This window comes from Trichoderma gamsii (assembly GCF_001481775.2).
Source record: "Trichoderma gamsii strain T6085 chromosome Unknown Scaffold_25.2, whole genome shotgun sequence".
In the NCBI taxonomy this organism is placed as follows: Eukaryota; Fungi; Ascomycota; class Sordariomycetes; order Hypocreales; family Hypocreaceae; genus Trichoderma; species Trichoderma gamsii.
This window is the reverse complement of record NW_020171362.1, coordinates 26,703-50,737: the sequence shown is the minus strand read 5'-3', so window position 1 is coordinate 50,737 and position 24,035 is coordinate 26,703. Positions and strand designations below refer to the sequence as shown.

The 24,035-nt window shown below is 51.3% G+C and overlaps 6 protein-coding genes across 6 annotated transcripts; 3 read left to right on the top strand and 3 right to left on the bottom strand.

Moving 5' to 3' along the window:
* Positions 1-425: 425 nt before the first annotated feature.
* TGAM01_v207003 (hypothetical protein) lies at positions 426-4,968 on the bottom strand (the record flags this gene model as incomplete). Its single annotated transcript, XM_018804247.1, has 4 exons — positions 426-1,271; positions 1,327-1,527; positions 1,601-4,711; positions 4,786-4,968. 4 exons carry the CDS (start codon positions 4,966-4,968, stop codon positions 426-428), a joined length of 4,341 nt encoding a protein of 1,446 aa, XP_018662676.1.
* A 1,645-nt stretch (positions 4,969-6,613) lies between these two features.
* TGAM01_v207001 (protein RAI1) lies at positions 6,614-8,401 on the top strand (the record flags this gene model as incomplete). Its single annotated transcript, XM_024549995.1, has 7 exons — positions 6,614-6,685; positions 6,823-7,065; positions 7,382-7,389; positions 7,446-7,546; positions 7,605-7,775; positions 7,856-8,155; positions 8,235-8,401. The coding sequence occupies 7 exons, from the start codon at positions 6,614-6,616 to the stop codon at positions 8,399-8,401; spliced, it is 1,062 nt and encodes a 353-aa protein (XP_024405231.1).
* A 610-nt stretch (positions 8,402-9,011) lies between these two features.
* Positions 9,012-11,111, bottom strand: TGAM01_v207002 (STE/STE20/YSK protein kinase; the record flags this gene model as incomplete). The annotated part of the gene is made up of 4 exons (XM_018804249.1): positions 9,012-10,604; positions 10,666-10,833; positions 10,921-10,988; positions 11,057-11,111. 4 exons carry the CDS (start codon positions 11,109-11,111, stop codon positions 9,012-9,014), a joined length of 1,884 nt encoding a protein of 627 aa, XP_018662678.1.
* Positions 11,112-13,002: 1,891 nt separating this feature from the next.
* TGAM01_v207000 (variant SH3 domain-containing protein) lies at positions 13,003-16,930 on the top strand (the record flags this gene model as incomplete). The annotated part of the gene is made up of 2 exons (XM_024549994.1): positions 13,003-13,080; positions 13,139-16,930. The coding sequence occupies 2 exons, from the start codon at positions 13,003-13,005 to the stop codon at positions 16,928-16,930; spliced, it is 3,870 nt and encodes a 1,289-aa protein (XP_024405230.1).
* Positions 16,931-19,249: 2,319 nt separating this feature from the next.
* Positions 19,250-21,716, top strand: TGAM01_v206999 (hypothetical protein; the record flags this gene model as incomplete). Its single annotated transcript, XM_024549993.1, has 3 exons — positions 19,250-19,849; positions 20,125-20,419; positions 20,878-21,716. The coding sequence occupies 3 exons, from the start codon at positions 19,250-19,252 to the stop codon at positions 21,714-21,716; spliced, it is 1,734 nt and encodes a 577-aa protein (XP_024405229.1).
* Positions 21,717-22,316: 600 nt separating this feature from the next.
* Positions 22,317-23,592, bottom strand: TGAM01_v206998 (hypothetical protein; the record flags this gene model as incomplete). Its single annotated transcript, XM_018804252.1, has 2 exons — positions 22,317-23,460; positions 23,573-23,592. 2 exons carry the CDS (start codon positions 23,590-23,592, stop codon positions 22,317-22,319), a joined length of 1,164 nt encoding a protein of 387 aa, XP_018662681.1.
* Positions 23,593-24,035: the final 443 nt, after the last annotated feature.

Below are 24,035 nucleotides of genomic sequence, written 5' to 3'. Positions count from 1 at the left end.
GCTATATCTTTGGGCTATACTGCAAATGCTACACCCAACTTGCTCAATTTATTTGTTAATAGCGCGTGCTACTTAGATCTGCAATTCGGCTCTTATATAATGCCCTGAGCAAACCTTTCTTTATATACCGTTTTTATGTAATGTATCCATCTCGAACCCTGCAGTAAGGCAAACTACCTTGATGACCAATACCCTATTGAAGCACAAATAAAGAGACAGGGGAAAAAAGACGAATGCCTTGAAAAAGACGCAATCAAAGAAAAAGAGAAAACAAAAAGGAGAGCGTGGAGATACAACGCCCCCTTCCCTAGCCGCAAGCACCAAACAGCTCAATATGAAAAGAAAGGAAAGAAATTATAAGTTGCAAGTCCACTCCAGTCCCCGATCGCAGTTCAACGTCATAAACGCACCTCACCTCCTCCCTGTTATCCTCTTAAGTGATCCCATCGGCCATTTCCTGGCTGTTGGCCATAGAACTGCATGCCTTCGACGCCAGCTCCCGAGGCCGGGCTAGCCCCTCTGCTAGCTGGGCCTCCGTATGCTCGGGAAATTGTTCGTGGGCTCATCATACCCATGCGTGGACTCCGAGGTACGCTAGACTGTCGAGTCTCCCGCCGTCCATTCTTTAGCTGTCGTAGCTCCTCACGAGCACGATCTAGCTCTATCTCTCGCTCTTTGACTTGAAACTTGAGCTCTGTGATCTGGTCGAGATACAACTTGGTAGTATTCCGCTCTTGGATCTCATGAATTCGAGCAAAGTTCTCAGAAGCCTTTTTAGCCAGGTCATCGTTCTGGCTTCTTAGTTGGTTATTTTCTGATTTCAAGCTAGAAGCCGTATCGGCTGCGTCTTGATACAAGCTCCGAATATATTCTGCGTCCTTGTGGGCGTTCTCTAAGCGCTTCTCAAGGTAGATAACCTTAGCCTGTGCTTCCAGCAAGAGGCTTTCAGATTTTGCCAAAGGTGTATCCTGTGGATTAGAGGCATTGGGGTCTTCTGTTAGTCGAGCCACGGTAGCTTCTAGCTCTAGAATTCTCTGCTTTGCTTTTTCGGCCTCCTTCCCGGACTGATTTGTTGCAGACTGCATGGCAGATTCAATTTTGCGCTTCTCAGTCTCGAACCGAGAACGGTCTTGCAGTGCAGCACGCTGTGACTCGTACATCTTGTGCGCTGTTCTCTCATAATCCTTGAGCCGCTTTTCAAGGCCCGAAATAACGGATTTGTATTCTGCCTCGTGATCGTTCGCTTCTATGCGACGTTCGTACTCGGCAAACTATGCAAAGTTAGACAAAATCTTTTCAAAAAGGAGGACATGATATTAGACATACCTTTTCTGCCAAGATTTGCAGGACTGCTTGGGGAACGTTGACGGATACTTCTGGGCGAGAAGTATCCTCTGTTGGCATGGCGCTTTCCAATAGAGCTTTCACTTCGTCAGATAATGGAGGCCTGCCCGTTCCAATTGACGAGGAAATTTGTCCAATAGAGAGCACTCTTGGTCTCTTGCTATCAAAGTCGTCAAAATCATTCTAATGAGCCATATGAGTTAGTTTTTCATAATCATATACCGCGCTGTTCCCCAACTACTGAAGGCCGCCTTACATGTTTGCGTTTTCGACCAGTTTCCCGGTCTTGCTGTGAGATTGTCGATGGCATCTGTAACTGTGACTGAGTATGGACATAAACGTCAAGGATTGCCTCTGGGACAGGTATTGGGTCCCACATCGGCGTGTCTTCATCGCTTGCTAGGAATTGTAGGAACAAAGCAGCAATCTCATGTGGTTCTTGGTAGCCGTGGTTAGGACTCTCCACCAGATTCCAAGCGCGCACAATCGTAGAGATAAGGACGCTTTTTCGCTCCATTGGAGGCAAGTCTTCTGGTATGTGGAGGTCGATATGCTCAATTGAATGGGTTGTAACGAGTACCAAGATAAGCTGTCGTCTATTGGCACTGGGGTTTCTTGATAGCCCTTGAGCAACAGAAGAGTGCCTGAAGGAGTGGTCATATCCGATCACGACATCAAAGTCCCGAGAATCGATGTCTTCAGTTGGTAGCGCTAGGACCAATCTAGAACTTGAGCCACCAGTCGAGACATCTGATCTGCCAATGGCTTCACAACTGAATTGCATCTTGAGAGACTCTGCCAAGTGAGAAAGGAGCCGAAGGAGCTCTGGCGAGCGAGCGACAATTAAAATGCTGGAATGATCCTCAATTCCACTCAGGAGTTCAAATATGAAATTGAACTTTGGGTTAGCATCGCAGCAATATTTAGCTTGCTGTGCTGGAGGCAGCCTTTCAAGGTCACTTCCCACAATGTTCTCAGGGTAATCACACACGTTCAACAAGTTATTGAATAGCTCGTTGATACGATTTACTAGTGATGGATCCGGTTCTGAATAGTCTTCGCCGCTGAAACACCTGTTAAACTCCAAGAAAGGAACTCTGTACTCAACTATTATGTTGTTGTACCTCTGGCGAAGACTTGCTTGGAATGGGAGTGTCACTGTATGCTGTTGGAGCGTAGCTGGTGAGGGCTGTGCAGCTGGTGGAGATGCCGATGATTCCGTAGGGCTGGGTTCGCTATGAACTTGCTCGGAATGTGTGACATCTGAGGAAGGCTCCGGCATCAGGGGTTCATTCGAATGCGTAAAGGACAGTAGAGGGATATCTTTATAAGCCGGTTCCGGTTGGCGACTTATGTCCGCAAGGGAGACTGTGGTTTGCTCTGCCTCTATGGGTTCTGCTTGTACAGGTTCAGGGACAGATTGCGGCTGTCCCGACCCAGACTCGCCAAAGACTGGGCTGAATATATCAGCCAATTCTTCAGCAACGGATCTCCGAGGAGCTGAGGGCCGCGATCTGGATGTTGTAGTAAGACCACTGTCGTTGTCGTGTTCCGTCTCATTAGATACTGCTTCTACATTCTCAGAAGGCGCTTTTTCTTGAATAGAAAGCGGTCCAACGCCAAGGGGCAGTGGGGACGACTGCATGGGTAGCTCGGTATTCGTATTACTTGTGCCTTCCTCAGCTGGCGTAATATGCTCTTCTTGCACCCCCGTCGAAGGCTGATTCGGTTGCGTCTGATGCGACTCTGGAGAAGTAGACCCACCGTCGAACTCATCTAGGCGAAATATTGCAGAAAGCTCTGCATCCAATCTCCGTTGTATCCTTTCGGAAGTTTGCTCGGGAGTTTCGTTTTCCATCTTTCGAACTTTGAAAGTATTCAGAGGGGTAACTGGCTTAGACTGTGGGCCCGTAGCCGCTGCTAGACAGCTTATTCCTGATGCTGAGGCTGGTTGTGGAAACTCGATAGTCTTTGGTAGGCGAGCTGAGGCCGAGAAGAGACTTTGATCTCTCACGTTGATAGGCTGATGAGGCGTAGTTTGAGATTTGGGCAAACTTCCCGAAGACTCGCTTTCTGTAAGAGGCCGTGATAGTATATCAAAGTGGCGAGAAACTATTTGAGCAGCTTGAGATGCCCCTGGATCCGATGCAGATGGAGTGCTAGAGCTGATACTGGACACAATCTCTGCGACGGGATGAGCAGGTGACTCGAAAATTCGGCTGGTTAAAGAACTCTCCAGATGCTCCAAGACAGGTGGGATTGGTGGCTGGGTAAGAAACCTTGGGCTTGCGTCTGATTGCGTGATGACAAGTGCTGACGACCCCGAGGATATTACAAGTTGTGATGCGCAGGCTGCTGGTGTGCCGTGTGATAGCGATGGAGACAGAGCGGGGCTGTTTGCTTCTGGGATCTCCTCTGGTCGATCAGGCTGATGAGAAGGGATGTCTGAGCTAACAGTATCATGAAGCTTTTGAATGCGACCCTCAGATACCTCCCCCTCAGTTACCCTACCAGACGGCTGGGAGGTTGATGTTGAAGGATCTTCAAGAGAATCTGGAATGACACGAGAGCTTGACTCGGGTGAACAGCCTTGAGGCTGAGATTGAATTAATCTAGAAGATGACTGGAGCAGCCCCTGTGGAATAGGGTTCTGATTCCAGGATCGGTCTGTATCTTCCAGGGAGCTTAAATGGGTTCTTTGGCTGCTTGGTACAATGGAGACACGACTATCCTCGCTCTCAAGCTCGGCGAGAGACTGCGTGGATTTGACAGTCGACTGCGAGCCAAGAACGCTCAGATAATCAGCCCGGTTGATATTTGAGTTCTTTGGGATCTCGACTATCAGAGCCGAGGCAGCTCGTGTGCGATTTCCTGATATGTCTACGTCTGGTAGATCTGGAAGTTCGGAAGGGGTGGAGATTGAAGGCGATGAGACAAGAGATGCCCCGGGCTCGTCGCACAGAGATTCGCACGTCTCGCTTCTGATAACTTTACGAGGGCGGATAGAAGATGAGTCGGAAGAAGATGAAGCTATAGAGGCTGAGCGTTTACGCTTCTGCTGGGATGCGTTGACCTTTACTGGACGACGCCGGTGAGCAGGTCGCGGCGGCTGGCTCGCGTCACTCTCTTGATCTAACACGGGCTCCTGCTGCGCTTGCCGTTCCTGGTGATCTGGCAGCTGCACTGCTGACTGCTGGCCTTGCTGTTCCTTTGGATCCGACTCTGGCTCTGAGTCTGACGCTGGCTTTGGCTGGAGCTGTTGCTCAAGCTGCTCGTCAATCAGCTCTTGTTCCTGGCGGTCCTTTTGAAGACGCTGAGCCTTGACCCGTTCCCATTCCTGTAGGGCCAAAGTCGTGACCTCAGTGCTCTGTACATGTAGGTTAGCGAAATGTCTATCTGCGCGCACAGGCTTATACGCGATGAGCATCATGTTAGACAAACCCAGGTGGGATCATATGCTTGCCCGGTGACGGCGTTATCGTCCCATTCGACAAAATACTGAACACGACCTCTCACGGTCTTCTCATCAATGATGCGTTTGATGGTGTACCAGCCTAGGTCCTCTTCAGCGGGCGGCTTGCGATTCTTGGACTTCTTTGCGGCTCCTCTGCGTGACCTCGGCATTGGCTTGAATGAGATGAGTTAGCGGGCAGAGTGCGTTGCCTTTTCCGCTGCGAACGAACCAGCTCTGCGGCACAGAAGCTGCTTCTGGTGTTGCTGCTAGCCCAGACGGCCTGCGCCAAAAAGCCTGGCGACAGCGCTCGACGCTGGAGAAAGGATGTAAGTCGAGCGCACGGCGACGATTGGAGAGACGAGGCTGAGGTGCGCCAGCGGCCCACAACGACGATTTGAGAAGGTCTGACAAGGGAGATGCAACAGGAGTCTCTTAGCCAGGGAGCTGACTGGCTAATCACGTGGAGGCGCCGGCTCTAAATTCCAGCGAGTCAAAAGGCGCTGGTTGGCGGGGCGAGACGCTGAGGAAACGCGCTGGCGATGATGATCTCTGGACCGAAGTGTCTGGGGTGAAGATGATAAGAATAGCGGTGATCGGGTGGATAAAAAGATGGAGATGGGCTGTCAGTGGAAAGAGAGGTGATGAAAATAAAAAGAAGAAGAAGAAAAAGTGCTGCAAAAGAAAGAGTCGAGGCTTGGCCGTTGGTTGATGAGAGAAGGCGTGGACGAAAGTTGAATGTTGGAAGAAGAAAGAATCTCGTTTGGACCTCAACGACGGCTTTTTACAACCGTTTGGGCCCTCCCTAACGTGCTTAAATAGACTGCCAACGTAAACGCCTTTTGGGTCACCCATTCAAGGGAAGAAAAAAAAAGGCAAGGTAAGGGTGCGTGCGTGTGCACAATCTGAACAGCAAGTCATTTCCTCGTCACCTTTGCCAGTTCTTTGAACATGTAGCCGTTCATCCACTTTTCCTGCCTGCTGAGAGGTACCTTGCCTGGCTGATAGATTCAGTGCATGAGCAACGCTGCCATGCAAAGACCCATACAGTAGTATCTAGTACCGGCCCCAACATGAGCCAATGCGCAGAACTGACATTCATCTGATCGAGGTGACAAACAACTGAGCCACGGGCCACTTCATGCTTTGTGCGTCAAAAAGTGCCGTTGCCCATAGCTGTGTACCTGGAAGGCGGCATCAAGGCAGTATTTGGTCACATGCATAGATGCAGGTAGATAGCCATGCCCCCTTTCAATTACATGCTTTAATTTGAGAGGTAGTACAGAAATCCCACACCGACGAACTGGCACATTTCTCTCTCTTCATTTGGACAACTGCGCAGCAGGTGTGTACCTTAGAACATAACAGTAGTGCTAGGTACATGTACCTAGAGTTCCGTGTGATTTCCCAAATCCGCCTCTTATAGACCCTCGTCAAACATAGTCACGATGTAATAAAAGCACCCCCAAAAAATTAAGATTGGAATATATAGTCGTTTTTAGATCGGCTGCTGACCCGCGGTGGCGTCTCGATCCATCTTGGCTGCATGAAAGCTGCACGTCTGCCGCCGGCAATCCTTCAATCTTCATGCCAGTACCGGGTGCTTTCTTGCACTGTATCGACTGGGCTCTAACCTTAAGGGAACCGCCATTGACGCTTTACCGCTATTGCTGTGCTCCCGCAAGCGTCCAAACGCGCTAAGAGCAACCTCTCTCACTCACCTTATTTCTACCTCTCACATGCCAACAAACACCTGTCGATCATCGTTAATTAGTGTATGGCAATAACTTCAGATGCGTTGTGTCTGTGGCTCCCAATATGACCTCCAATTTCTCCATAGAGCCGTTGATGCGGTTTTCAGGCGATAGTCAGCCTGTGCGGAGGCCCAAGGTGAGTACCTAGATGTACTTTGAAGAAGCTGCGTTGAGCCGAAATATGGCACCTGGTATATTGGTTTCTGTATAACAAGGGGAGGATTTCGGGGGAAAAAAAATCGTTTGAGCACAAGCTTACATGCTATTTGATAGGAGTTTGCGTGCTTCTCGTACGATGAGAATCATGAATATCGCCCGGATGATTCATCTATAAAATACTACTATCCTCCTCAGCTTGGGGCGGATCTGTCTCGTGGATTCGATACTTTTGTCAAGCATGACGATTCTAAAGCTGAACATCTCGACAGCTTGCTGAAAACCATCGTTTCTCATGAGCAGGAGACTAGAACCAGGATCGATGCGAATATAATCACATGGAGAGGCATGATGACCAAGGTACTGTTTATTTTGTCCTTTGCATCGTTATATCTCGGCATCATTCAACTCCTGATTTACATATCCCAAAATCAGATCAGCGACAGAAATCAGAAAGCAGTATTTTGTAACTCACAATTGCTCGTACTAGATATTGGCTGCACCGTTTGAACGCTTTGACGGGTAGCATTCCACTCCATCCCAATTAGACCTCATCATAAAGCACCCATCTGACAAACAATAGTTTTGAGATGAATGCCACTTTATATCAGGTATGTTCGTTCTTGATACGTCCCTGGCTTTTAGCTCTATGTTTAACCATTATAATATGTTATAGGGCACAATGTGCGTAGCGCGAAAAGAAGTTACCTGCTATTAGCTAGCTGCTGACTCTGGTATAGCTTCATCGAAGAAAACCACGAGCAAAAGATGCTCTCAAGGCAAAACGAAGACCGTGGGAAGCCTAGACGAGGGCCACCTCTCGATGTGATGCAATTTTGGGGTGAGCATAGGCATTATCTGCTGCCGTCATCATTTACCAATTAACTCATCCAAAAAAGGATATAAGTTCGAGACGCTATCTACACTCCCATCTCCTTGGGCGGAAACATCAAGAGACTTCATCGAAAGCCGCGAGAGGCAAATCGTCAACAACAAAGAACAGTACTGCTCCATTGTCCGAACAGGTATCGGCAAGACTATCCTCTGCCTCGGAGGCGAAGTCGACGCAAGTAAGTTTCCCAGCGAATTCTTTCGCCGCCATGAGTTTGTAGATGAAATGTTGAAGCTAAAATATAACGCCAATCAACAGTATGGGACACCAAGCCTCAAGACAAAGGAAGCCCCATCAACTGGGTTGAGCTCAAAACCACAGCCGAGATTCGCCACAACGGCGACATAGAAAACTTCCACCGCAAACTCATGAAGTATTGGATCCAATCCTTTCTATTAGGCGTCCCAAAGATCATCGTCGGTTTCCGCACGCGTGACGGCATCCTTGTAGATATCAAGGAGATTGATACGCACAACATCCCGCAGACGGTAAATGCGCGACCGAACCCAGCCTGGAATGCTGACATCTGCGTCAACTTTGCGGCTGCTTTCTTAGAGTGTAGGCCCATCTTTATTTATTTATCTTTTATAATCCCTTATTCCTCTCTTTCCATCTTGCTTACCAAGTTAATAAACAGGGCTCATGCAGACGGTCAATGACGAGGGCGTCTGGAGAATTTCTCGAAGGGCTAATTCGCCCATTATTGAAGTATATAAAGCAGAGGAAACAGGGCACGGCGATGTCCTAACAGATGAGTTTAAAGACTGGAGGATCAAACTGGGGCTCGATTCAACGGAGTCATGAAACCGTCGCGATATATAATAATGAAGACATAATCATATCATAACAAACCATCTCACTTTTATATAACGTACTAGGCCAATTTACTTGATAGGTGCCTCCATGTCATGGCAATCATGTATACATCATATCTATACATTCATCTGTGTAAAAAGAGATCGACTATAACCATCCTCCCAAACGCCTATTCCTCCAACCGCGACAAATAAGCAAAAAAAGGTTAATGAGAATAGAACAATGATTGGAAAAGAAGAGAAGATTAAAAGAAGGAGAGAAAAGTAAGAAGAGAGAAAAACAAAAAACGCAAAATAAGAAAGCAATGATCTACTCTAATATGCGTGTCTTACTGCCTTTTTTACTTCTCCAATATCAAGGCAAAGCTTCCTAAACATTCGTAGATCCTAAACGCCCCTCCACGCCAGTGATAGCTCATCGTCTTGCGGCTGGTATCGGTATGCAAGCTCATTATATCGCATTCGAAATCGTACAAGTCGTATTTATTGGCTCTGAATTTCTTGCCGCGACAATCCTAACGATATCATTCCACCTATTAAATTCGTTTCAAATCGTATCACCTAGAAGGCACACATAATTGTTGGTTCTTGGCTCCGGATCAGATAGCTGGCCACCGGATGCGCAAACCATCTGCCCAACGGTTGTAGAGGACGTCTGATAGCTGCTTGCAATGTTCCATGCCTAGTTGTGTTTCTCGTCCAGGATACTTTTCCTCGATTGCTGCTTTATCTTGATCTCTGAGAGACTCTTTCGATACCGGTGACTCAAGTTGGCGTCGACGTTGGGTTCGGAGGTGAGGGCTTAGCACCATCTTGGCTGGGCTCGCTGAGGGAGTAGAGTTCTTAACAATCACCGTCCCTTGAGAAGTGCTGTCATTCGGAACCTTTTGCATAGACTGGCGAAATACCGCCGCGTTCAGTTTGTTATCTTGGCTCATGGCGGCAACGAGGCTGTTCATGAGATGATACGTTCCCTCAGGATCAACGGCATCTAGCGCCGCAAATGCTTCAGATAGCTTAGCTATGGCTTCGCGTTTCTGCGCGGTTGAGGCTTGCGCATGAAGCTCTGCAAGCGTAGGCTCTACTGCCTTAGAGTGTAGCCTCCGCCCTAAAAGGCCTTCCTTACTCTGGGGCTCGGCCGATGGCATCACGGGTGGAGGAACATTCTCATCGACAAACACATCGTCATCAGGAGACATGCTCCTGTTACCACGCATACCAGCTGAGCCATCTGATGGGGCTCCTCGGAAAAGGCGCATAGTCGATCCCGAATTTCCAAAAGACGTATCAGGCTGGAGAGGCCTCTTTGGAGCTGCTATTGCGCTTCGAGGCGAGCCATTGGCGTATGCTGAGGGGACTTGTACGATAGAAGGAGTGCGCCGGACTGTCGATTTCCGGATAGTGCTTGTGGCCGGAGACGAAGAACCCAGAGAGTTTTCGTCAATATCCAACTTGCGAACCCCTTCTTCAGTTGTTGCAAACACAGAAGATTGTTTATGCTGCTTGACGATTGGCTGCTTCGGTAATGCCACCGATTTCACAGTGTCAAATACCCATGCCTCATTGTCGTCGTTCTTGGTCGAAATAGGCTGTAGCGTCTCTTGGTAATAAATCGGATGCTTCTTGCGATTCTGGTTCGCATCCCACATCTGTCTCTGCATTGTAAGCTCTTGAAGAGCCTCAATCTTGCCAGCCGAGCGAATAAACCTGTGGCGCAGTAGCTCCTTGGCACTAGGTCGTCGATTGCACTCTTTCGTGAGGCACTGAGCAACAAAATCTTTGAACTCTTTGCTAAAATGGCCTTCCAGTCGCGGCGGCTGATTTTTGGGGATTTGGAAAAGAACCTTCATTGGGTGAATATGGCAAAGAGGAGGCTCTCCGTTGGCCATCTCCATTGCGGTGATGCCCAAAGACCAGATATCTGCCTTGAAGCTGTATCCATCTTGTTGAATCACCTCGGGGGCCATCCAGAACGGAGTGCCAACAAACGTGTTCCGCTGAGATTTGATGTTTGTGAGTTGAGCGGCCACACCGAAGTCGGCCAACTTGACTTTGCCAACATCTGAAAGCAGCACATTTGCGGCCTTGATATCGCGATGGATTTTGCCTTCCGAATGCAGATATTGGATTCCATGAAGAAGCTCGCGGCAAATAATGGCGATGTGAGCTTCAGTGAAATTTCCTGGTTTCAACTGCAGCAGGGCGACTGATTAGGGATAGAACGCGAACGGGAGGCAGATGGCTTTTGCTCACCAAGTCAAGACAGGATCCGCCGCCTAAATATTCCATGATGATCCATAGCTTGTGCCCTTTAAGAAACGAGCCCTTGTACTGGGTTACGTAGGAGCTAGCGCAAGTGCTGAGCACAGCAATCTCGGCTTGAATGTCTTGAATATCATCGTCGCTGGATTCAAGATCAATCTGGCGCAGATGAAGAGGTTAGTCAAAGTAGCTCTGTTTGCGAGGGAAAGCAGGCGCTTGATCGGCCGAATAAAGACAAAAGCTTACATGCTTGATAGCGACAGTCTCTCCAGTGACCTTGTCGATTCCCTTGTACACGACGCCAAAACTTCCACCTGGAGCCCCTGAGTTAGCGATGCGATCCACGACAGCGCATGAACTGCGGATCACCGATGAGACTCACGGCCTAGTTCCTCTAGCACCTGATAGCGGTCCGCAAGGCCCTCGTCATCGGCCATTTTTGGCGAAGCCCAAGCGATATTAGGTATCTTGTGCTTTAATTTGGCCCGTTTCTGGAAGCCAGCGCGAACGGTCAGGGGCAGATCCTGGGAATCGATATTCGCTTCTGGCAGCTCGAGCAAACGGGTGGGACTTGCCGCAGACCTGGAGCCGGCAGAAGCCACGAGCGATCGGATCAAGAAGTGTCAACGGTCGGAGCCCTAAGTCAATACACAGGCCGCAGCGCTCTAAGTACCTCGCCGGCCAAGTGCTGGTAGCGGTTTGATGAGAGCACAAATGAGTGGTCGGTTGTCCGGGGCAGTGGAGCCAGGCTCAGCTAGGGGTAGCTTTTGTTTACAATGCTCCGCTTTGGGATAGCTTTCTTTGACGGTTCCGCCCAGAGTCAGTCTGAGCTGGATCAGAAACTGGAATAATGCCTAGCAGGTACCTGCTGGTAACTGTCACTACTACTACTAGTAGGTACGTAGGTAGGTACCTCCAGAGCCAATTAAGCTCGGCCCATATGGTCTGGCGATGCAATTTTAGGTTGTTGCCGTGATTTGCGATTGAGAATGCGGCACGTGCAGCAAAAACGCGCAAACGCCCTGCGCAGCTGAGATGAGATGCCGCGCAAAACGAGGATCAACAAGTTGCAGCCGCTGCTCAGGTCGTGGGCGCGCCAATGCACGAAAGCACTGCATCAATCCTTTCAGCTTCTGCAGCATCAGCGAGCTTGTGCAAGTCGACGGAGCACAGCCTGGCCTGGCGACGGACAGCTGTACATTCAGGTACTTCGGCCTTGTCTCCCTCTGCTGCCGGCGCGGTCGCAAATGTCATTGGATCGTCATAACGGAGCTGCCCGGCGTCTAGCACGTCTAGTACGTAATTCTGACACCGTCCATATCATGCTGCAGCGCGCAGCGCAGCGCTGTGAAAGGGCGGCCTCGAGGCTCTGCGCTACGCTGCAGCGCTGCAGCCGTCGCCATGGAACCGCGATCCCCAGCCACCCGCCGCGCCAGATCTAGCTCGCCATTGGCGCCTGGCCTTTCAGTTGATCCTTTAGCGCCATGCACCGTGCGATGGCGCTAACACGAGGGGCCGCCCTCCCTTCCGCCAGCCACAGGCGGAGTTGGCCCGGCAACGACCTCTGCCCCTCTGTTGTCCCAGCGGCCCTTGCAAGGCTTCGCCGGCAGCTTTTCGTCGGCCAGTCCCGTAGTTCCCAGCCACCGGGGATATGCTGAGAAGCGGACCTCCAGCTGCGTCCATGCCTTGCTGCAATCTCGCTTGATGCAGCAGCCCAATCCAGCGTCCGCGATACGCTGCAACTCAACACAACAGAGCACGCAGCGCACAGCCTTGTTTGCGCCAGACAGTCTCGGTGAGCTGCTCGTTCTCGTCCTAGCCCGCCCTGCCTGTACACAGAGGTACCGGGGCCTGTCCTGTTGCGGTGCTTGGATGCTCCCTCGCTGGAGACCGCATTCCAAGCTATCGGCCGAGCTCACCCCCGTTTGACATCAACACGAGCCTACCTGGGCTACCATGCTTTTTGATACCGCCGCTGTATCGCACATTTTGAACATGCGCCGTCTGTAAACTTTGGGCTGTTTTGTTTCTTTCCAACGCTTCTACCAACGACACCGGTCGATATCGCGTCATCGGGCTGCGTTCGAGGGCCAGCCTGATTCCATCTGGCGAGGCGGCGAGGACCCGAACGCGTCGATTCATCAGCTGCCCACACCTGTCGCCCGACATTTTGCTCTGTCAGACAAGGGATAAACAACGACGGGGATAATTTCCCTTGCCCTTTCCTTGCCTTTTCTTCCGTCCTCATCCTCTTTCTCTCACCCGGTTGCTCTCCCACGTCTTCAGAGCTGGTCAATTAGGCGACACGGACGCGGCACATTCGTCGACATGATGGCGTTATCACCGCCGCCGCTGCCCTCGCGATTTCCGTGCTGGTGCCGAGCCATCTATTCTTGGGGAGGAGAGGTTTGTGATATGGTGGTGTGGCACTAACATGCGCTCAATTGCTAACATCGGTGTGTAGTCGAAACGCGATCTGGGATTCATCGAAGGCGACTTGATCGAATGTCTGAATGCAGGAGACGGCTCGTGGTGGGTGGGCAGGCTGTTTCGGGATCGGAGGACTGTTGGCTCCTTTCCATCCAATTTCGTCGAAGTGCTGCCAGAGGATTTTCGGCCAACAAAGACACCGAGCCCAGTGCCGCCTAATATAGCAGCGTCTCAACCCAAGACTGTGCCGCAGAAATCGAGAACTTTCCGGAAACCATTTGAGGCCTATGCAAAAGCACCGCATTATACAACAGCGAAACAGCCGGAAACATTTCGAGAAACACCGAGATCGCGGCTGCAAGACAAGCCGTCCCGGGAGACGACTGTAACGTCGCGAACCCGAGGAAACTCGACGCCGAATCCAAGCACTGCGCTTGTCCTTGCAAGAAGTGCTCACGAAGATATCGCTCGCGCCCCTTCTCCTGCGCCTTTCCCCGCCAGTAGCTATGCATCAAGAGCTCCATCACCGGCGCCGTCTATTGGTCGTCCAGCAAGTCGGGTAGAGAATATAGCGCGAGAGGATTCTCCACCGCCACCACCTCCTCCTCATAGGCACGTTGCGCGGGCAGAATCAACCGATGCAACACAAAACTATCAGTCAATATCAAGAGCTGGCTCTACGGTTTCATACAACCCGCGTGACATCTCGAGGCCAAGCTCTACCATTTCCTACAACCCAGCAGATATAGCGAGACAAGGCTCGACAGTCTCCTATAATCCGGCGGATATAACGAGGCATGGCTCTACCGTCTCATATAACGCAGAAGATATAATACCAAGACACGGCTCCGCTGTCTCATATGACCACTACAAGTCAAGTCAGCGTCCTTCCAATGGCTCTTACACCGACCTCCAAAATGTGTCAAGGCAGGCGTCGTATACCTCATACGATGATGGTTATGGAAACCAGAGGGACGGATACCACACACCTAGGGGGGGCAGCTCTCATCGGCCATCAATGGAGGGGAGCCATATGACGCCGTCACCGCTACGCGAAGCCATGGATGGAGTAATGCAACAGCTGGATCAATTGGAAGGACTAGGAGGGATTCGAGAGACGCAGTCGCCTGAGAGGCAGTACGATCCTTGGTCTCCTGAGTCCTTTGATATGGTATCCCCACCACCGCCACAGCAGAGACAAAAGTCACGGCAGCGGGCTGCTAGGCCTCTGACGTCAGTAGGTGTATTGAGTCCCGACGAAGGCTATGAGACTTGGAGCGGAGGATCCTCACAAAATACCTCGCAGCAAGACGGACATCGTGAAAAATTTTACGACCCGTCTCAGCTGAGCAATTATGTGGAAAGAATGGAGAAGCAGATCTCAAGAATGCACCAGCATAGCATCAGTATGCCAGAGAACCTAGATGACGATAAGCCTCCGCCTCCGCCTCCAAAAGGCCAGCCTTACCCTCGACCCAAATCGTCTGCTGGATCAACGGTCGGGGAGTTGGTCTCCTTTGACAAGAAAGCGCGTGGGCGAAGATCGGTGTACGACATGATTCCGGGCATCGAGCGCACCAATACAACCAAAACAAACCAGACCAACGCTTCGACCGGCAACCAGAGCAACAGCAGCTCTTCGACACAGAGCAGCGGTAGGACGCTGTGGAGTGGTGTTTCTGCTGGCGGGTTTAGTTCTACGAGCGCAGGAAGCTTAGCTCGGACGGCCCACCGTACTCAAAGTGCGCTTAGTATGCGCAACGATATCGATGGTGACCGGCCAGACTCCCCATTCACGGGTGTGACTTACCACAGCAGTCACGCCAGCAATTTTGCCGGACATGGAAGCAGCATCGCCCGACCGATATCTCAGGTAGGCTTTCATGAAGAACTCACCCCTGGATTAGGTGGTCTCGTTGCGCCCAAGTCGCCGAAAAGGAACATCTTCAAGAAGATCTTCGAATCAGCCAAGACAGGCGTTGCTAGTAATCGGGGAAGCATAGCCGCCGGCCATATGCCCATCGTGAGGTCGTCGCCATTTTCTCGCTTACAACAGCCACATAGCGTGTCGCCGGGAGCAAGCATGGCCTCGTTGAGCGGCGCCCGATCTAGGCGCGATGCCGCCCGAGAAATGGGCCTTAACGCTGGCGTTGACTGGGTCCAAGTTCGGCGTGATGTCAACCGATCCAACTCCATCAGTAAGATCGAACGAACTGAGCGAATGGAGCGCTGTCAGATGCAAGACCATCCCACTCTCAATCCTATCGACGAGCTCTATGAGGGCATCGAGGGCGATGAAGGAGCGGATGGCATGCCTGTTCACAAACCGGAGAACTACCATATGATTAATCTTTCTCAAGTGGACAAGAATTCTCGTTATGTGAAAGAGCCGCCTCCAGGAACAACAGTGGCAACCCTCGCTCAGACTTATATCTGCAGACCGTACAGGAGTGACCTACAGCGGCTCCGAGCAATATTCACCTGGGTTGCTGAGAAGATATGCTGGGAAGAAGACTTTGAGGGCGATGCTGATACTCAGCGAACTATCCAGGCACGGCGTGGGTGCGCAGAAGAGTATGCCATGCTCGTAATGGAAATGTGCTCTGCGGTTGGACTGCACTGTGAAGTGGTGAGGGGATACTTGAAAGCCCCTGGTGATGTACCGGACCTCAATGTCATGCCCAGGCCGAATCACTGGTGGAACGCAGTCATTGTTGACGATGAATGGCGCATGATCGATGCTTGCCTAGCAAGCTCCTCCAACCCCAAGCGCGCTCTTTATTCAAGTCTGAGCGGGCCATCGGCGGACTTTTGGTGGTTCCTCGCACGGCCGACAGAGATCTGCTGGACCCATGTGCCCGAACACCACGACCAGCAACATATTGTGCCCCCAGTGGCCTATAATACACTTTTAAATCTGCCATGTGCATGCCCGGCGTATTTCAAGAATGGACTCGAATTGGTGGACTTCAACACCAGCTTGACAAGAATAGAAGACCTCGAAATGGTCCACATCATGTTCAACGTCCCGAGCGATGTTGAAATCGCAGCCGAGGTTGAAGCACGGGCATTCACCAAGGACAACGACGGCGATTTGTTTGAGAGTGGCGACGTTGTGAAGAAGAAGGCCCTGGCTCAGGCTGAGTGGTTCAACGGCTTGAAACGCTACACGGTAAAGGCCCTACTGCCCGGCGATGAAGGCCAGGGCGTATTAAAGGTTTATGCTGGCAAAAGGGGCTTGATGCAGAGCATCAAAGACATTCCTCATCCTCTGGCCTTTACTCTCCCCATCATCCACACTGGCGAGAATCCGCCATATGAATTTGTAACACGACATCCGACCCCCCACGCACAAAGGCACGACATCTATGTTGTCCAGCCTCAATGTCAGCAATTGGCTCTCAACAATACCTTTGTCTTTGCAATCAGGCAGCACCCCAGCTCCATGTCGGGTAGCGCACAGTCAGCTCTCACGCCGGCATCAAACCCCGGATCGACAAGTCCTGTGCCTTTTGCTCGACCATCATCTGCCATGAGCATCAACGCTTCTAGTGCGAGCGGTAGTTCGGCTAGCGGCACGGTTGCCGGAAAGAAGCCGGCTAAGCTGGCAATTCAGACACCAGGAGGCAAGATTCTCCGTCTTATGAGGAAAGAAGACCGCAAAGGGATCAGCGTTGGATCGAGGACCCCAGACGAGGAGGTTAGCGACGGCGGTACCTGGGAGACAATCATCAAGTGCTCCGAAAAGGGCCTTTGGAGAGGTCTGGTTCTTGCAGACCGCACCGCGCGATGGTGCGTATTTGCTGAATGGACATGCGTTGGTTAAGAATATGAGTACGAAGAACGACTTATTGATACCTTGGGCCATTGAGCCTTTCGCACGAAGCAAAGAAGAAAAAAAAGAGTGTTAATTTTGGAAGGTATATGGTTGCATATGCATGTCACGGCGTTTGGCTTCGAGCTGTTCATTTGTTTTATTTTGATTGTTTCATTCTTTTCTTCGTCTGGTTTTTGTGTTATGACTGCCAGAGAATCGGGTCTGTTGTCATGCGTCAAAAGAAATTATGTTGTTTACGCTACAATGTATGTCATGTAACTTAGTTTTTGAAGATGCGGCGAAGGAAGAAATAGCCGTAGCTCACACTACGTATACTTATGAATTATTTGAATCCTGTTTTAATACAACCGCAATGCCCGATGCCTCAAACCTAGTAAATTGTGCGACGATAAACCAATGTACGAAAGTATAATGACGACAAACCCCCAGAACTAGCCATTCTTCTGCCTAACTTGATCCCAGGCAACAAGATGACTGATCTCTCCCCTTTTTTCTTCCTTCAAGATGCCAGATCTAGCGGCATCCGGCATGGCGTAGCACTCGGGGGCGTTCAAAGCACGTCCGGATCTGCGCAGTGCCTATACCAGCAATAAATTGGCGGGCCGCTGAGCTGAGCCAACCATGTGATAGGGCGGCCTCTTTTTTTTCCCTAGGCGCGGCGCGGCTGATTCGCACAGTGGGCGTGTTCCCGCAAGCGTAACTTGGACTCTGGACTTTGCAACGTTCAGCCTTTCCCGAGTTTCGGAGAGTCAGAGGAGGTGGAAGTCCCAAATTCTTTTCTCGCTTGTATCTTTTCTTGATATTTAACCCTGTGCCTCTTATTGTCCCCGCGACGCGAATAACTCGAAGACGAACGCAGCTATCGAGTGCACAGAGGGTTTTCCCAAAAGCGTTGCGAGCCGAACGACATCACGCGCGCCTCGACTTGCGTTCCTGCTCGACAGACACATCGACAAAAGCCAAACTTGCTCCGTTTCTTTGAAAAGCGACCGATGAACTCGACCAGGAGGACAGCATGAAACTTGGTCTGCGCCGTGCTTCACTCTCCTACCAGCAAGACCGGCGGCCGATGCTGACGGTGCGATGTCGTTCCGAGGGACGCTGCCTTCGGGACAGGCCTATCTAGGCCACGATGAGCAGCAGCAGCAGCAGCAGCAGCAGCAACATCATCACCTCAATCAGCATCACCAGCAGCAGCAGCAGCAGATGTATGGCCACCCGGCTGGAGCCTACTTCTCGCCGCAGATGCAACAGCAGATGGCGCAGCCGCAGAACCAGAACCAGCAGCAGCAGCAGCAGCAACAGTTTCAACACCATGGCCAGCAGTCCATGTATACCGGCGGCATTGGCCACGAGCAGCAGTTCTACCATCACCAGAATCCGCAGCAGCAGCCTCAGCATGGCATGTACATGCAGCCGCAACAGTTCCAGCAGCAGGCGCATCAGCACCAACCGCCAATGTCGGCATATAATGTTGGCTTCAACGGGTACCCCGAGTATAATGCTTCGGCGCAAGTCGGTGGCCACCAAGGCCATCATTTGCAGCAGACGGCGAACCAATATCTACCGCCGAGTAACGTGTGGCAACAGCATCATCAGCAGCCGCAACAGCAACAGCCCCAGCGGCAGCAGATGACACCACAGCCGATGCAGCATCAGCCTCTTCCTAACCAACGTCTTCCGCACCAACCTCTGCCTCATCAGGCTTTGCAGCAGCAACAACAACACCAGCAGCAACAGCAACAGCAGCATTCGATGCAGCAGCCGCTTCAACAGGTCCATCGACAACAACAACAACAACAACAACAACAACAACAGCAACATCAGCCGTCTCCTGTATACAATACGCAGTCGCCCGCGCCGTCTCTTCCACCGCAGCCATCACCTGTTCGAACTCCCGCGCCGCCGCTCCCACGACCGCAAGCTACTCCCCAGCCGTCACAGTACCATTCACCTGTGCCTCAGCCGTCACCGCAGAGAGAGCAAAAACGACAACCTACTCCACAGCAGCAGCAACAATATCGACAGCCTACTCCGCAGCAGCAGCCTCAGCAGCAGTCGCATACTCCCGTGCCTCAACAGCAGACTCCTGTACCTGTACCCCAGCAGCAACCTCCCATCCCTCAGTCGCAGCCTCCCATACCTCAGTCGCAGACTCCTATACCTCCCCAGTCGCCAATTCCCGCCCCCCAGCCGACCCAGAGCATTGAACAGCAGCCTCAGCAGGATGTACCTCCCGATCCTCCGCAACAACCTCAGTTTGTTCATCCCTCAATGCTCCAGCAAGAGCCGGTACACTATGTCAATATGCAAGATATTCAAAAACAGCCGTCGGTGACCTATTTACCCATATCAACGGCGACGTTATCGAATATCCCGGTCGCCAGCCATGAAAAGCCTAAAGAGTCTATTGTCAAGCCACCACCTCCCAGCGCAGCTCCAATTAAGCAAGAGAAGCAGGAAGATGGTTCTATATCGGCTCGCGTACTTCAACAAGCCCCCGATGTTCGCATTAAACCCAGTCCACACTCTTCAATGACAAACTCACCCTCGCTTTCCATGAGATCTCCGAGTATCACGAAGAAGTCACCTGCAATAACACCTAAACCTCGACCTGTCAACACAGCACCCTTGATGATAGCCGTTGCAGAAGAGTGCCTTGAAAAAGCGCGAATTGCCTCGCATGATGTAGCCATGGCGCTGTGTCCAAACCAAGTGAGCGAGTACCAGGAGTTAATAGCAACGGCGCTATCGTGTCTAGAGGCTGCGTTGCAAGGCAACAACCAACTTGCGCCGCGAGAGGAGGCGCGTGTACGATTACGATATGCTGCGCTTTTACAGGAGGAGACGGAGAACTTGATGGAGGCCGAGACAGCTTTGGCCAAGGGAATTACGCTTTGCGACAAGGTAAGTAAAGAAAACGGGGTAGACTCGATTTTCAATTCGCTTCCCTTGGCATGTATAGCTGACATGATACAATCGATTAGCACCGTCTTTTTGATTTAAAGTATTGCATGCAGTATCTCATGTTGAAGGTCTTATTCCAAAGGAATCATAAAGCGGCATTAAAAGCGGTAGACGGTCACATTTCTAATTGTGAAGTGTAAGTGAATCTTGGAGCCTACTCCCCATGTTAAATCACAATCAAGTCTGACAGGATATGCAGATTTAAACATGTACAGTGGTATTACGCCTTTCGGTTATTAAAAGCTTCCTTTTATCTTGGTGTTGGAATTACGGACGCTGGTGCCCTCGATAACATACGATCTATTCAGAATGTCGCCAATACGAGAGGCGACACTGCGCTCTCTGTTCTCGCCTCACTAATAGAAGGCTTCACTCTTCTCAAAACGGCCAAGGACGGCAACATGGAGAAGATACAAGCCTGCATCGCCCAGGTCGCCAAATATCAATTTGACCCATCAGTGCAGATTACGCAGCTCACCATGTTGACTCTGCTACTAGAAGTTGCTGCAAGTCTGCATCATCAGAACCCGGACCACACAGCCCAAAAATTACGGCAGCTACAGACGTGTCTAGATGACTGCGAGGACTGGCATAATGTCAAATCTGACTTTCTGGTACCGATCAAGAAGGAGTTGTCTGCAGCCAAGACTGTAAGCGGCGATACTCAAGCGATTCTTCGCTTGGGTGAGGGCGAGGGCGAGATGGATTACCTGGTCATGACATTTATGACGAAGATGGAGCTGAGGTCGCTCGTGTACGTGCATTACAAGATTTCCCTTGACTGTCATTGAATTACTCGGCTGACATGTATGCAGATTTACCATAAGTGGTTTAGTCAACTTTCATAAGCCGTCATCACAAGGGCGCAGGTCAACCGAGTTCTGGAAAGAAGGCTTGAAGATTCTACAAACATGTAATTTTCCCTGCCCAAACGCATTCATTCTGCATTCCACTAACTCTCTCTACAGGGGACTCTTCAACGGCTGGCATTCCATATGGCGCCCCTGTTCCTTTAAACGTGGCGGTCAAGCAGCGGGCCTGGCGGACAGAGGCTCAAGCCTACTTGAATGTTCTCTTGGGACTGGTGGCAGCAAGCCACTGCCAATGGTCAGATGTTAAACAGATGGTTCAGACTCTTGGGTCTCTTGTCTCGTCCTCAACGCAGCCGACTGTGAGATTACTCGCCATCTATCTGAAGGGTGTATATTTTCAGGGCATTGGCCAACTTCAACAAGCTCTCGACATCTTCTTACACAACCAATTTGCAGTCCAGCAACAGGGAAGCACTGGTATCAAAGCCGGACATCAAGAAATTGCTCTTCTTGCAGGACTGAACAGGCTCTGGATTATGCAGCACCCTTCCTGTCGGAATGATCAGACAACGCAAGATTTGATCGAGCAGCTTCAGCCTCACTGCAATAACCACACCAACATTGACCTCCGAACTGCTTGGCACAACGTTATGGCCGCCATAGTGACAGACCCTCCCCAGCAACTCAACTCGCAAAAGCAGCACATACACGCCGCCATGGCGGGCTCCAAAGTCACTAGTAATGTACTGGGAGCAGCCGTCACGCTGTGCATCATGCGCAGCCGCTTCTTCGAAAACGTCATTGGCGAACAGGCTCTGAAAAGCGCCCGAGCGGCGGCCAAGCAGGCACAGAGGAGCGGCAACGTCCTGTGGCAGAGCGTCGCTGATGGCATGCTGGCGCAGTCGTATGAGGTACAGGGACAGAGAGACGAGGCCAAACAGGAGTGGGACAAGGCAACAGAGGAAGCTAGAGACGCGTTTTCTCGAAGTCTATGATTTGCTTTGTGGAAAGGCGTTGTGCATGAAAAAAAGCAGGAATCAGATATGGTGTAAATGTTGCAATTTATGACGGAGAAAGTAATGTCTTGTTTAGGAGGAGTTGAGGGGCGTATTTTTTTTTTGTCGGTACTGCCATTTGTTTTTGGTCACAACTGGTTTTCATTTTTACTTGGCCTTGAGCCAGGAGAGGAGCATTAGTTGTTGGATGATTATACAGTGAAAGGAATCCTGTTACGTACGAAACAACAAAACAAAAACCTCCTGTACGATGCCTGGACGCAGAACATGGTTATTATTAAACTTTTTGGGAGGTAAAGAGTCATATCAGGACGCTTATATAGATACAAGAAGAAAGAAAAAAACAAAGAGTCCTTGAGGACGAATCTTGACATGCTTCTATTCTCCCCCCCTTTTTCTGGAATCCCAGACTATTAAAAGTTTTGATGGTATTGTGTGTCTAAGATGGCATATTTCTTTTCATCGCCCTCCTCTTACCTAAAACTCAAATCAATGTCCGCCTTGTCCAAACCAGACGTATTACATAAAATTAAATGCTACAATGCAGAAAAATAATTTTCAAAAAAAAAGTGATTTACCTCACCGGCGACCAAAACCTGAAGGAGGCTGGAAACCTGGGGGTGGCATGAATCCAGGAGGCGCAGGAGGTGTTCCTGTCGCTCCTGGGGGAGGCAAGGGAAAGCCGGGAGGCGGCACTGCTGGGAACCCTTGAGGCGGCGGAGGAACTCCCGCAGGAGGACCGCCCGAGGGAGGCCGGTAGCCAGACGGGTGGAAATCTGCCGGGTTCGTGTATCCGCCCTGGATCTGAGGAGGTCGTGCGGGGAGACCTGAGGGAGCTGGGGGGAGGGGGGCCGAGCCTCGTCCGGCGCCAGGGAAGCCGTTTGGCGGAGGGTGGCCAGCACCGGGGTTGTTGTAGGGAGATGGCCCGCGTGGAGGAGGAGCAAAGCCGCTGGGCATGCCGGCATGTGTAGGCGTGCCCATCATGGGCGGCGGTGCTCCCGCAGGTGCACCTCCCATGGCGCCCGAGTCGAAGCCTGCGGGAGCGGGTGGAGGGACAGCAGAAGCTGGAGGAGGAGCGGTGGCATTGGAGCCCATGAGGAAAGCCTGAGGAAGCGGCTGGGCTTCGGGGAGGATGTTTCTTGACTTGGCCTGCGCAGCCAGTGCTCGTTCGGCCTGGTCTCCGTGCCTGTCTCCCTTGCCGTCCTTCTTGAAAGCGTATTGTACCGAAACCTCCTTGCTGAGGATGTACTGCCCGTGCAGGTTGGCAATTGCGGCATCGCTGCTCTCGAAGTCGCCGTAACTGACAAAACCGAATCCCTTGCTCGCGCCGCTGTCTTCCCTGGCCACCTTGGGGATGCTCAGCAGCGGTCCAAAGCGGCTGAAAGTATCGTACAGGATCTTCTCGTCGACCATGGGGTCCAGGTTTCCGATGAACAGCTCGGCGCCCACCTCGGCGGACCGCTGCTTGTCGGCGCTGGCCTTGTTGACACGGAGCGACTTGCCGTAGAGCTTGATGCCGTTCATGACGTTGGCCGCGTACTCGGCGTCGGCGGGGGTGCGGAACTCAACGAAGCCGAAGCCCTGGTGGGTTTGGGTGACGCGATCGCGAGGCATGTGGATGTTGTGGATGGGGCCCATCTGGAGCATGATTTCGTAGACCATGGCGGAGGTTGCGCGCTCGTCGATGTTGCCGATGTAGACGGTGGCCTCCTTGTCTTGCTCCCTGCGGAAGAAGAAGGGTTAGTACGTGTGGCCAGCTCATGGGGATTTCATTGAAAACAGGACGAGGAAGAAAGCAGCTGGAAGATGGAGGAGCTGCTCAGAGGAAAACCTACCAATGTCGATTGACAGCCATCTTGACGGTTTGCAGGCCGCAGCCTTGTAAGAAACGGTGAAGTGAAAGAATCAAGCGGCTAGACTAAGTTGCAGGAAATGAGTCGTCGTAAGGCGCTGAAAATTAAATCGAGAGGAGGAAAGGGGTCCAATGGATTTGGTCGCGTGTGATGCAGTGCAGATGAAGCTCAGAAATCTCGACGACTGCAGCATTTAGCTTGTATGTACACAGGTAACTATCGCCTGCTTGCTTCTTATCAAATTAGCCAGGGTTGAGCCGCGGCTCGATTGGCGGGCGCTTTCCCGCAAGCAGTAGTGACCGCATAGCATGGCCGGTGCTAGCTGGGCCGCGAAATTTCTTAGTCGGCGGGACAAACTGAGAAAAGACGTTGGAAGCATCAATTTGCGCATTTCGCCAAACTCGTCCGCCGTCTGTCGATATTGTATTCCATTCACGCTACGTAC